This window comes from Diabrotica undecimpunctata, chromosome 7, assembly GCF_040954645.1.
Source record: "Diabrotica undecimpunctata isolate CICGRU chromosome 7, icDiaUnde3, whole genome shotgun sequence".
Classification (NCBI taxonomy): domain Eukaryota; kingdom Metazoa; phylum Arthropoda; class Insecta; order Coleoptera; family Chrysomelidae; genus Diabrotica; species Diabrotica undecimpunctata.
Genome location: NC_092809.1, coordinates 122,366,774 through 122,381,143, shown reverse-complemented (window position 1 = coordinate 122,381,143; position 14,370 = coordinate 122,366,774). Strand labels below are relative to the sequence as shown.

General features: G+C 33.2%; 1 protein-coding gene across 3 annotated transcripts in view; it reads left to right on the top strand.

The window, feature by feature from the left end:
* p130CAS (Serine_rich_CAS and FAT-like_CAS_C domain-containing protein p130CAS) overlaps nt 1-14,370 on the top strand; it is a 126,177-nt gene that overhangs the window by 59,796 nt on the left and 52,011 nt on the right. For all 3 annotated transcript variants that reach the window (XM_072538097.1, XM_072538095.1, XM_072538096.1), the window contains exon 2: nt 9,006-9,149. In XM_072538097.1, coding sequence (XP_072394198.1) covers nt 9,006-9,149 — 144 coding nt within the window. The remainder of the gene's footprint in view (nt 1-9,005; nt 9,150-14,370) is intronic.

Sequence of the window (14,370 nt, the reverse complement as noted above, 5' to 3'; positions counted from 1 at the left end):
TTATCCAATTGAATTATTGTAATGATACATGTTAAGATACTTTTACTGTGCGACGGAATTTTATAATGGCACACTGACAAACGAATACCTACTTTAAATATTTTTTTTCCGCCTTGACATACCGCTGATATGGAATTACTACTTTAATTACAATTGCAAGGAGTCCGATTTTTATGTGTGGAATCTGCTTGTCAATTAGATATATTTTTTATTACATAGGACGTAGAGTGTCAACAAATTCTATAGCGTTGGTTCAGGTAATCTGAATCACATCACCATAATGGCCATCAAGATCTGCCGTGGAGATGACACCTAAAAGAAATAGGCTCTATTTATTCTTCTTTTGTAAATTACATTACATTACAAAAACGTCTGAGTGTACTTTGGATCCTATTTTATTATCATCTTTGTTATCTTGTTCCTACGTCATCGATTGAGGGAAGCTTATATTTGGATTCCAGCATTCCACATTATTATAAAAATCATGACATCTTGTGAAAAAATAATTTCAAGGGCTCGCATTAGAATTCGTTTCTGCATCTTATTTTATTTCCACTGACTGATTCTAATACATAATATGTATAATGATTCAAAGCTCTGGATCTGGTACGCCTACTCTTTTAAGAATCACTATTAGTTTTTCATGTCTAAAGCATGCATATATGTCTGTATTGACAGCTCCGCCGCGTTGGAACAATACTTGGATAGCAAATAGTGCATCACTTGTATCTACCTAGTTCTTCCCTAAAACCAAACTCCGATCTGCTCTCCTTTGTATGGAGATAACTCATGAGACTAATTAATTGTTCGGTAGTTCACTCATTTTTTTTGCGTTTAACTTTTTAGGCAAAGCTATAAAAAATGTTGGTCAGATAGCCAAGTAGGACGATTCGCAATCGCTTCACTGCCGAAAAGCTTTAGCGGAAGTTGGTTCGAATCCTGTTCCGGGATAGACAAATAAAAAGGCTAGCGTACTAGTTTAAAGTTCTAATATTACCAGAAAAAGTTGAGAAAAGAGAACACCGGAATACACAAATTTGTGCAACAATCGAGGTAGATTCAACACGTTCAAGTAGAAGCGTTGCTATAGAGTTAGAGGAAAGCAATGGTACTGTAACGAAAGTATGGAAAAAGCACGGTTACATAAATTTTAAATATTCGAAAACGCAGCAGCTTTATCCAGGCCACTACTTTCGAAGAATTGAGTTTTGTGAAACTCTAATAACGAAGACTAATGATAAACCCAATTTTATTAAAAACATTTTATTAACTGATAAATCATCTGTTTAGTTAGTAGGAAGACACAATCCTTCAATTACGAAGTATTGGGCGCGGGAAACCAGCACAGAAGTGTTGTCGAACGTCCTCAAAAAGTTAACGTGTGGACCGGTATTTTAGGAGACAACATAATAGGTCCATTTTTTATTGACAGCAACTTGAATAGTAGAGTATACTCGATCTGTTACAGATCACTTTCTTCAGCTATTCTCAATCTTCCTGATGTAAATCTGGAGAATGTTTGGTTCCATCAAGACGGCTGTTCGATTCTCAACGCTCGAATAATTAGGGAGTACTTAAACAATACTTTCCCGAATCGAGTTATCAGTGGAACAGGCGATATTAAGAGGCCTGTGCGATATCCAGATCTTACATCTATGGACTTATTTTTTTGACATTTAAAAAGCATCATCTATGATCATCCTGAGGCTAGGCCCAAAATTTGAATGAATTAAAAAACCGAATAAGAGAAGTCTCCAATTCTGTTACAGCAGAAACTCTTACATCTCTCTGTAGAAATTTTATGACAGATTAGGATACTGCTCAGCCGTAGAAGGTCAAATATTTGAATCATTTCTGTAGGGCATAAAGAATTATTTCTTATTTTTAGAGATTTCTTATTTTAGAGTCTAAAAGTATATAATTCTATAATCGTCACATTTTTTCGCGTTGGATGTTTTTGATAAAGTGATAAATGTTGATTTAAGCCAGTAGGAATTTTACCTGTGTTATTGAGGTCGATAGGAAATTAAAATTAGGAAAAATTGATAATTATGGTGCAACATTAAATAAATTTAAAAAAGTTGATCTAAACTATCATCGACAACGTTGAGTTATGTTTAATAGTTTTTTACATGTGTCGTGATTCCTATTTTCTTTTAAACCAAACTCTGCATAACCACTACTTTATTTTGCTGTCACCCTCACATTATCAAACTTACCAAGAAATGAAATCAAGATTCTATTTTAAACAGTCTTTTTACGTTCATTTTATACCCGGCTATTAAATTATCTTTACACTACCTTCGAAATATCGACCTGCTGATTCTGGCTGTTTCATTAATTTTCTGGAGGTATTTGCACGTCAGCCGCACCGCCGCCGGTAGCGGCACTCACACTTATCGGCTGATTTACATATAAATTAGTTAAGTAGGGCTTAACATAAAACACAAACAAATCAATTTTTTTAATGGGATTGTCGTTGTGGTTTGAGTGTGTCTGGTTTGCGGTTAGCCACTGTATATATAGCGAAGCACGAATAAAATAAATTATATTAAACAAGGCGAAAAGCTCCGGTTCGTTCGAAAAAATATTTCCATGAGATATTGTTACATAATCACTTTCTTGAGACACTCCAGACAATTTTTAATGGTCCAGAATAAGTAACAATTTTTTTTAAACAAATTGTAAAAATCAGCCATTTCGGCTCGAACAATTTTTTTTATGTTTTTTGGATCATTCTGAACAAAAAAATTGTCTTGAAATTTTCTTGGTTGATCGTTTTCAAGTTATAACTATTGACAAATAAAAAAAACAAATAATGACGTTTTTCAAGGATTAAAAACACAAATTATAAATTTTATTTTTGAATTGAATCTTGTTTTTTTTTTTTTAATTTTTAATGATTATGGGGCAGGCGTTCTCGGCTCTTATACTTTTTGAATATAAATTTTGGTAACCATCTTTTTTAGTTTTTGTTATTGAAATCTAAAAATTAAATTTGCAGAATTAATATTTTAAACAATAATTTGAATGCCAAATCGCCGATATCAAGAATATAGTACTTAAACATTTAGTTATAGATTTATGAATATACCGCTGACGTGCATTAAATCTGTACGCTGTAACAGGTCTGCTTGTATTTTGTATAATATGTACACCTGGTTCATCACAATTGAAAACATTTTTTGGCTCGTATTTTTCGATACGCTTTTCAAAACAGTTTTAATCCAAATGCCACAATTCTCCTGAGTAACCCTTCCACTTTCATCGGACAACGTTTTGAAAACAATTCCATTGTGGGTTTTCCAGGAACACAACTATCCTTCACTAGCTTCAAAATTATCCTTTTGCTTTATTAAATTTACCGATATTAGTATATTTTGATACATACGACCCACTTTAAACTAACTTTAAACCATCGAAGCACTGTTTAATTTACGTCTTATTAAGAACAAACTCGTACTCTTTTTCTGAATATTTTCTCAATTTTTTATAAATACGGAGAGAGCTTAGTTAAATATCACATTTTAAAACAATTTGAAACGTTTTTTTACAATCTATTGAAAACTTTCTCCATTTTTTTAGATAAACTTAAACACATTCGCTCAAAATTTCACTTTCACAGTTTATACTATCCAATATAAAACTACAGAACATTAAACAGTAAATAAGAATAAACCTTAAAGTGATTATTGTCATCACTAATGTTTTGAGCTTCCCCAATTTATAACTACTTGGGATTTATAGGCCATGATTTTTTTCCCGATTTTTCGTCTGAAAATGCAACAAACCTTATCAAAGGCGATGCGGGAACAGAGATAACCTTGTTACCCACTGTTGATGTTCCTAGAGTAGGGTAAAGTGTCTCCCGGGATCTGTCCATTAGTCCGAACCCAAATTGGAATTTTCGATGCACGTGGAGAAATTTTTTTATATGATAGTACTGAAAGCCACATCTTGTTTAGATGCAATCGCACCAGCGCTGCGTTTCTTCAAATAAATATTAATGGTTGTCTTGTGTAATAGTATATTCTGCAACGGCACATTTTTAGCAGTAAACAAGAAGACAGTTTCTCTTGTGTTCAAGTCTATCATAGACCTCCTTGTATCTTCCTAGTTAGTTTGAAAATGAACTTGACATAAGTTGTTGACAATTCGATATGTAACATTTTTAATATGCGGTACTTTGTTGATACTCGTTGTAACTCGATATTGAGGTTGAGTCTAGTTGGACGCATAGATCGCTGGAGCATAAATTGAAGCATCTACCCCAACGCCCCAATGTCACTGGACATTGCTCAATCAAATATGATCTCTGTAAAATGGACAAAGTTTACAGAACAACAAGCAGATTCTGTGAAAATGTGGACGAAACGGCCAAACAAATTGTCTGAAACTTAGGGTATAGACTAAATATCTTACATATCGCACTTGGAAAGGTCTAAAAGAACAATCGACTCCTTTGAAATCTACAATACACAAATAAAGTGTACACAAATATATTTTACACCAGCATGTGAGAAAATATTTTCCTTGTCTATTAATATTTCCGCTAAAACCCTATTGCACACGAGCTATTATTTCTGATCCTCATAGTTCCTATAGGCTAATCCTTTCTTACATCCATGTTTGTATCGATGATACTTCTCTTCCCCAATGTTCTTATTGGTGAGCGTTTTTTGCCCCAAAGTTTTTATCGGTGATACTTTCCTTCTTTAATGTTTTAACCGGAAGTCCGATCCATTCTCAATTATTATCCTGTGAACAATGCTTAGAAGAAAACACTGGCTACAAGAGTCTACACTCCTTAATGCAAATGAGGAGATTCAAAAAGTGCCAATAATAATTAATAATATGGCATAAATACATAAAATAGCCACAATATGAATTAATTTTAGAAAAACAAATTATTCTTGTGCGTAAATTACGTAACTGATTCCAATAAATCCCGTCACGACCACGTATTACAACTGGCAAGAAAACATGAATGAATACAAAAAACAATCTCACTATTCAGTACTTATCGCCATGACTAAGTGGTCAAATATGATCGTAGGTGTACATTTATGATCTCACCAGATTGATTTCAAGAATTGAAGAAAGTTGTATAGTGGAGGCGCTAGCTAGAATCATTTTTTACCTCAAAATAAATACGTTTCCTGTTTCTGTCAATTAATCACGTTGAACAGTTTGAATTTGATCATTTACAGATAACTAAGGAATGTTAACTATTTTTAACGAGAATAAAACAATGTGTATTCATAGATTGGCTTTTTATATTTTTTAAAGTATTTTAGGTGTTGAAACTATATGGAAACCAAGTTTCTTTGTATATATAAAATACTTGTGTCATTTACTTGTGTGTATCTTTTTTCCAGTATTAGGAGACTCCCTTCTGCATAGTGCATCTTTAGGTATTACTTAACCTGTCTTTAATTGAGTTTTTCTAAATGTTTACATTTTTATCTTGGCCAATACGTTCTGAGCAGCGTGCTGTCTCTTTGGATGTCTTTGAAAGTCTTTTGGATGGAGTGTGGTCTTCATTCATACAAAAATTATAGAGTCCATGGAGTTTGTTTTTTGTCCCATAAAAGTGAGTCTGATTGTCAGACCAAATTCATGATGGGACCTTATTACTATAAATGCCCTGACTAGTGATGCCAGTTACCAGCTCAAGATAACAACACTTGGTAGTGCAAATGAAAAATGCTAGTGTAGGTTTATACAGGTAAACTGAAATGGTCTGGTGCCTGAAACACGGTTATTGTGCAAATCAGACATAACTGGATGACTGGCCCTAAACCTGTGACACACTCATATACGTAATAAGAATAGACTAGGCATCGTGAGCAAAATAGCGAAACGCGGAGCACTCGATCGGTGATCTATCTATCTATCTCTCTTTAGCACATAGAATAATAAATGCAGCTCCCATCTTCAGTGTTTCATTACTCCCACCTATATTACTTTGGCAGATCACTCGCGTTTGATAAACAGAGATAGCTAGACCACTCAAAGTGAATATTATCGTGTCACCTATATTCACTCTCTAGTCTATTCTTATTTCTATGGACACACCACTCAATTGTGAATCATCATCATCATCATAAATGGCTCGACAATCCGTTGTGGATCTTGGCCTGCTCACAGAAGTCGCCACTCCTGTCGATTCCTGGCAACTTTCCTCCATCTTATGACTCTTAGAATCTGTAGGTCTTCTTCCACATCATCAATCCATCTCCTTCGTGGTCATCCTCTACTTCTTGTGCCCTCTGATTTTGAAAATGTTCATCTCTTCGTGTATTCGTGATCTGACATGAGTCTTGTGTATAATTGATATAGTTCAAAGTTGTATCTTCGGCGCCATAGCCCATTTTCATTTACGGCCCCAAAAATATTTCCAAGAATTTTTCTCTCAAAAATACCAAGAAGTCTTTCATCATTTTGAGATAAGGTCCACGTTTCAGCCCCATATATCAAAACCGGTCTTATTAAGGTCTTGTATATATTGAGCTCTACTGCACGTTTTATATTTTTATTTTTTAAACGTTTTTGGAAACCGTAAAAAGTTCTGTTTGCTATTGCTATGCGTCTTTTATTTCGTCGCTTGTCGTATTTGTTGCGTTTACTAGCGATCCAAGATATGTGAATTCTTTTACTTGCTCAAAGGTATGGTTGTTAATTTGAATTCTCTGTTGGATATTTCGGAGGTTTTTAGAAACCAACATATATTTTTTTTCTCGTTTACCACACTCTTAATTCACTTGCCGCGTCCGCAAGCCTTGTAAAACACTGCAAGATGCCTCTCACACTTCTGCCAACTATAACTATATCGTCAGCTAATGCGAGAATTTGCATGGATCTATTAAAAGTAGTTCCATTCATTCTAATATTTAATTGTCTGCTAGCCATTTCCAAGACAATATCAAAGAGGAGATACGCCACCGCGTCTCCCTGTCTTAGACCATTATTAATGTCAAGAGAGTTTTCTACTTCTATTCCAACGCATGAGCTTACGTTTCGCATTGGTAGTTGGGTCAACTTAACTAACTTAGGTGGGATACCAAAGTCTATCATTGCATTTATATAATGCAGTTCTTTTCACACTGTCATAGGCTGCTTTGAAGTCGACGATGAGATGGTGTGTATCTATGTTATATTCTAGTGGCTTTTCTAGAATCTGCCTATGTGCCTGAATTTGATGTGTAGTTGACTTTCCAGCAGTAAATCCGCATTGATATTGACCAACAATATCCTTTGTAAAACGTTTAAGTCTTTCAAACAATACACTGTCGAAGATTTGATACGCAGATGCTAACAGAGTAATGCCTCTATAGTTGAAACCAGATGCAACGGACATATTATTCCCTTTAGCCACTCTTCTGGTACCAATTTATTCTGCCATATAAATACTATTTGTTTATGAAGTTTATAAATACTATAGTACTATAGTATTAATTGTGAATCACTTGTTTTATTTGAATTAAACTCGTAAATAGACATTTTTTAAAATTCATTATTTGTTTATTTATTAATATTAAGACTTTAAACTCCGGTAATAAATTATTTAACTCTTTAACTTACCAATCACCATTGCAGATATAAATATTTTTTTTGTTAAATAAGCGCTTGCAAATTTTAAGATTACCGATAATTATGGACTAATTTGGATGTTTTTTTTTGTCAGCTGGGATAGCACTTGAAAGTACTTCAACTACTCAGTTCTTTTTGCAATAAACCATCATGGATTTGTTATAAAATAATCAATTTTCCAATTTTCCTTTTTAAAATATTATTATTCTAAGCAAGAGACCATAAATTTTCCTTTGAAAATATGTTTTCATTGAGTTTTATTTTTTAAACAGTAAAATCTTGTAAAATTAAACCGATACTTTCATGAAAAATTATTTCTTTTCACCAAAATTTTAAATTGGAAAAGGCATTGGAAACATTTAAAACCTAACACAATTTTTTTTTATTTTGACTATGCTAATATATAATTCGACTACAACTATAAGAAGGATATCGACTTTTCCCATTATTTAAAAGACATTATTCAAAAGAGTTATATTTTTATATGTGAATCATTCGAATCGTAATACAAATAATATTAAAAAGGGGATTATCAAATCATTGTATTATATATAGCCAAAATAATTTTTCAACGAAAACGCCTTATTAGAAGGACTATTTCACTCATCTTAAAATTTTCACATAATCTGACCAATCACAAACAAAAGACAGCTTGTGTTATCGCGAAAACACCAACTGTCTTTCAATTCTGATTGGTCTATCAGCTTCGTGTTTTCAACGACGTAACCATGGATACCAATCGCAAAGCAAAGTTTGACGTTTGCCAAAAAAATTATTGTAGCTGTATACGTCAAAATGAGTCGTTTCGGTGGTACTTCAAACGAAGTTATAAACCAAAACATTGAAGAAAATATACCGAGTAACACAAGAAAATCTAAATCTTATATATGGAGACAATGTATGATGTTCTGTGTGGATCGCAACTACAAATTAGATGCAGAAAATAACAACGAAAGACTAACTAAATTCCTTCCTCTCATTCTACTGAATTTTTGACCTATCACTTTGTTCATGAAATAGTCTAATAAAATACCACTCGTGATTTAATTTAGCTTATAAGTCTGTCTTTTATTTCTAAACTCAACCGAGTTTCTTAAAGAAAACACCACTCGTCCTACGGACTCGTGGTGTTTTCAATCAACTCAGTTTCGTTGAGAAGTAAATCGACAGACTTATCGCGAAAATTGAATCACTAGTAGTATTACTATTGAAAACTTTTGATAATTTGATAATTTACAATTTATTTTCGAAATTTGTCGACAACTTTAATGGTAATGTATTCCGCGATATGCAATTCAATTTCAACTGATTGTGTCAAAGAATATCATTCAATTTAGCGATTTTAAAACATTATTACATATATGGAACCACATATGGAATGTTTCGATGTTTACACTTTTTTTTATTTACAGCATTGTTTAGCCCGAGCACTCTACGATAATGTCCCCGATACCCCAGACGAGCTCCAATTTCGGAAAGGTGACACTTTGGTTGTACTGGAACAAAACACAGCGAACATCGAAGGATGGTGGCTTTGTTCCCTACGAGGAAAACAGGTAAGCAAGTTTTTACAAAAGTATAACAGGATTGATTCCACCAAGAGATAATAATATTGATGTATTCTGAAAATAGTAGGATTATTCCACGTAAATGTTGATGTCAAAAATTGTTTTTGTTTATTTCTAAATTGTTCTATCTTATTCTCCGTGTTCAAAGTAAATAAAGAACTTGGCGGTACCTTATATTTTTTTCGGATTTACAAAATGTTCTCTTGGGTGTTTTTTTTTTATTTTTTTTTTGTTATTCACGATGTTGCTGTTTTTATCCAGCAGTATGATTTATTTTTTTCTTATTATTCGTACATTCATTAACCTTTCAAGGATAACGTGACATGATGGTACACAAAATGTAACGTCGGACTTCTTCTTCTTAGAGTGCCGTCTTCCTACGGAGGTTGGCAATCATAATGGCTATTTTTATTTTTGAGCTTGCTGCTCTAAACAAATCAATCGATCTGCATATATACCAATCACGTAGATTCTTCAACCATAAGTTCTGCCTTCGGCCAACAGATCTTCTTCCTTGAATCTTTCCCTGTATGATGAGTCTCAAAATTTCATATTTTGGTCCCCTCATCACGTGGCCTAGGTATTCCAGTTTTCTGGTTTGTGTAGTGGTGATTAGTTCTGTTTCTTTACCAACCCTCTCCAGTACTTCTTTATTTGTAATTCTATCAGTCGGACTAGCAGTCCGCAAATGTAGAAAAAGAGGTCCAAAAAACAATTTTTTTCAGAAAAATGATCTGAGAACTTGTGTTTTCTTTAAATATATAATTAAAATAGAAACATTTGCACGCAAATTTATTGTATTTAAACTCATCATGGACGTATAAATAAACTCATGCTTTGAAAATAAAAGTTAACAGATATATCTTTTTCACATTTTGAGTACTATAAAACTCAAATTAAACAAATACCAAACAACTATTTCTAAAAAATTAAACAAAGACTCAATAAAAAACAAATGTTTAAGATGCGCAAAGTAGATATATTTATGAACGGAAATAAGTTAATCTTCGGAAATACCATCCTGTAGGCAGTTGAAGTAAATGCATTTTGCATGTTCTAAGCTTACAAGTTTTTGGTATTTTTGACAGGTATATCTGGTTGGCCTATTTTTTTGTCTACTACAGTAAAAACAACGACCTCGACGATAAGGTTATGGATTTGGGGCTTGAACAATTTCTTTTATTCTTGATCTAATTGATCTAGGAATACGTTTATTCAAAAATCAACGTTGCAGATGATCTCTAACTAGTTTCATATCAAGAGATTCTAGAAAATGTCTTCAAATCTCATTAGATTTATATTTGTTTATGACAAATGATTTGATATCGGCTACATTCATTGTAGAATAAAAAATCACCATAGGCCATCGGCGAATGGCTCGAGCGCAATTGTAGGCGGCACATATTTTATCAACTAGATCTACTCCTCCTTTGGATTTACTATAGTTAATGATGATTTCTGGCTTGCCCGTTAATTCGTCTAGCAATTCGTCGTTGTGCATCGTTGAGAGTCAAATAATGTTTTTGTTTTTTCTGGGTACATACGACACAATTGTACATTTTTCTCTAAAAGCAAACATAGTTGTTTTTTCTGGTCTCTTAGGATTAGTAAATTGAAGTGGAAGCTCTCTTTTGTTTTTCTTCTAGTGCCTATCATAGTCAGATAATGTTCGTTCAAAAGAAAATCGGCCAAGCTGAAGCTCGTAAAAAAATGTCTATTGTTACGTTTCTGTGAGAACCACATATAGAACTGCAGATGCGAGGAAAGAGGAAAATATTGCTCGTATTTATATGGGCCAGGTGGCTGTTGTCCAACGTACACATCTAGATTTGCGGTATACGGAAACTTAGCGTCTATTAATGCGTAGATTTTTATGTTGTATTTATTAGGTTCATTGGACATATATACCCTAAAGCCATACTTGCCACGAAAAGCATCCAGTTTTTTATCTACCTTTGTATATGCTGATAATGAAAAATGTTTAAGTAAATTTGAATTAACCGAATCGAAAAATTCCCCCACAGCTGCCAATTTGACATATTTTTCTCTAATCGTGTTCGTTAATCATGAAAACGGATGTGTCTGAGCAAAAACTTGAACCGTGCAAGGGGCATTATCAATCTAAAAATCTCTGTCGATGAGCCGTTTGTTGTAAAGAGATTTTCTTCATTTCTGTGGTTATTTTTGGTTACCCCAGGTATATATAAAACACAGAATAGTGCCCTAAGTTCTAAAATATCTGTTTTTTTTTTGCAGATTTATTACTGAGATTGTAAGAACACAGTTCAAGAAAGATATTCGTGTTAAAAAGTGTCTACAATGGTTTGCAAAATCTCTTCAGTAAAAAAACAACTCCAAATCTTTGATGCGCTTTTCATATGTTGTACTTCCCTAGTTACTCCAGAAATTTTTATCTTCATTAAATTGTCACTGCGAGTTCGTATCCGGCGGTTTCCTACATGTTTCTTCCATTTAGTTGTTCCATCCTTACCAATGAAATGCGGCACTCTTTGTGGAACATTCAATACTTCTGAGATTAGCTCCTCAATTTCTTCTTCCATGTCGGTGTCGTGGCCCTGTATTTTTTCGAAATCTCCTTCCAAACTAGCATCGCCAGGTCAGGTAACTGGCTCAGAATCAGAGAGAAATTCCGCATGAAGCTTTTCAAGATATGCTTGTTGCTTTTCAAAACTCATATTCAAAAAAATCTGTAAAAAATAAGTTTATATCAATCAAATATACAGCAAACATAATCAGTAGATCACTCCCAATTATAAATTACATAAATATTTTTTATTTACCCCAGAAATAAAATATTTTAAAATTGAATCCTAATTGAAGATTTGTGACAACTTATATTATAACGTGCGGACTCACGTTCCGCAATTCAATATAGCAGCAGAACTAAATGCACGAGATAACCCTCACAACTTTACTGATTACTGAATAGAGTATACCTCACTTGAAGCTTACAAGCACGCCACGACCGAAATAATAATTAATCGTCAAAAATCGACAAATAATTCGACAAGCGGACTCATAGTCCGCATGTAAGTCTGAAAGGTTAAATGTACATGTAAAAAACACACAAAAACACCAATGAAAATTTTCATAAATCGCTACATTAAGGTCGATTCAAACACATCAGTCACGTCTCGTCACAGTCCCGGCGCCGAACCGAACAATCCGTCATACAAAATATTCTTTAATAGAAATATGCCGCCGGCATTCACATTCATCAGTTGACGAACAGTTTCCCAGTAGTCAGGTTTCGACACGTCTATCGCCAGGCCGATTTTATAATCTCATCGACGAATTTTTTGGTTTTGCCGGGAACATGACGGCAGAGCTGTAAAAGATACTTTTTAAAAGTATCTAGATACTTTTAAGATACTTGAGGCAAAAAGTATCTTAAGATACTAAGTATCTAAGATTTTTTTTTGTGAAAGTATCTAAAGATACAAAATACCGGAAAAGTATTTAGAGTAAAAATATCTTAGATACTTTTAAGTATCTAAGATACTTTTGAGTATCTAAGATACTTTTAAGTATCTAAGATACTTTTAAGTATGTAAGATACTTTTATGTATCAAAGATACTTAGATGCTTTTCTAGTATCTAAGATACTTAGATACTTTTGTAGTAACTAAGATACTTTTAGGGTATAATATAAAGGTACTCGGTACTCTACTACTCTACAGGAAATTGTCGATACTTTTGTTTTAAAAACATCATTTTAACCCTTTAAATTATCATACAATTTTAGTTTAAGCCAGCAGGTACTTTGAAATGGTATACTTTGGGCTTTGGGGTAGATAAGAAATAAAAGACGTTAAGTTATTACAAACTAATAACTATGTATTGAAAACAAAAATCCAACATTAAATTTTCAAAACAATATAAAATAAACATAAATTCGTGTGTTAAAAACAGCATAAGATGCATTATGCATTAAAAACAGAACATTCAACATAATTAAATTTTTAAACAAAATAGGATAGGATATAAAAAATAGTAACATTTTGGTAGCTAATAACTAGTTAGTATAACCACTAGCTTTTAGTAAAACTAAATTTTCAAAAGTATGATCAGACAAGGCATGACGTCGGGGTGAATTAATAAAAGTTGCAAAAGAAAACATTCTTTCAACAGCTGCAGAAGAAGGTAATGGCGTATTGAACTTTTTAAATAATTGTTCTATAATATTATATTTTTTTAACATTTGTATGTTGGTTTCAGAATCGGCCAAATATTGTAATAGTTGCAGCTCAGCTTGTCGTTTATAATCTAAATCAGTATAGCCAGTGTTTTCGTTTTGCGTTTGAAGATCGGAGTATTCGGAGTTAATATCAAATTCAAAGAAGTCGTTTTGCATTTTGTTACTTTTCATTACAGTAGTAATGTTATTTGTACTTACATCAAATTGTTTTAATTGTTCCTCATTTTCCTTAATAATTTTTATAGCTTCTGTAATTACCAAATCCTTAATTTCACTAAGGTCATTTTCGATATTCCTGATTCCTCGAAATGCAATAAGTTAACGTGTTTTAAAAAAAGGATTAATAACTGCAGCAATTATTGCAGATTGGTTAGTCAACTTAAGAAGTTTTTCAAATCTGGAGTTTAAAGATACTGTCAGAGCGTTCAAAATAGGTTCCACATATTTAAACTTATTGGTTTTAAGCTTTCCAATTTTAACAAACAAGCTTACTATTGATGGTAGAAGGAAACCGTAGTACATATTCTGTTCGCCTTGAAGAATGCCAAGTGCCAAAGCAAACGGTTTTAGTATTTGGCATAATTCTGCCAAATAATTTAGATCAGTATCTCTGAGCCGCTCTTGTTTTGCAAAATTTAATTTTTCGTATAGAGATTCCAGTTTTTCTTTAGACTTAAGAATCTGGTTCAGAGCATCGAACATGGAATTCCAACGAGTCACACCCAACGAGACAAACGGATAATGCTGCGGGCCGGCGGGCGGGATGCAAAGAACAATACACATCGTCTCTCCCGCTACTACCGGCGCGACAGGTCGAAGCTTGTCGGATCATAAAAAGTATCTATTTCTCAGGTCCTGAGTAAGTATCTAAGATACTTTTTTGTATCTAAGATACTTTTTTGTATCTAAGATACTTTTTTGTATCTAAGATACTTTTAGTATCTAAAGATACTTTTAAAGATAAAAGATACTAGATACTTTTAAGAAGTA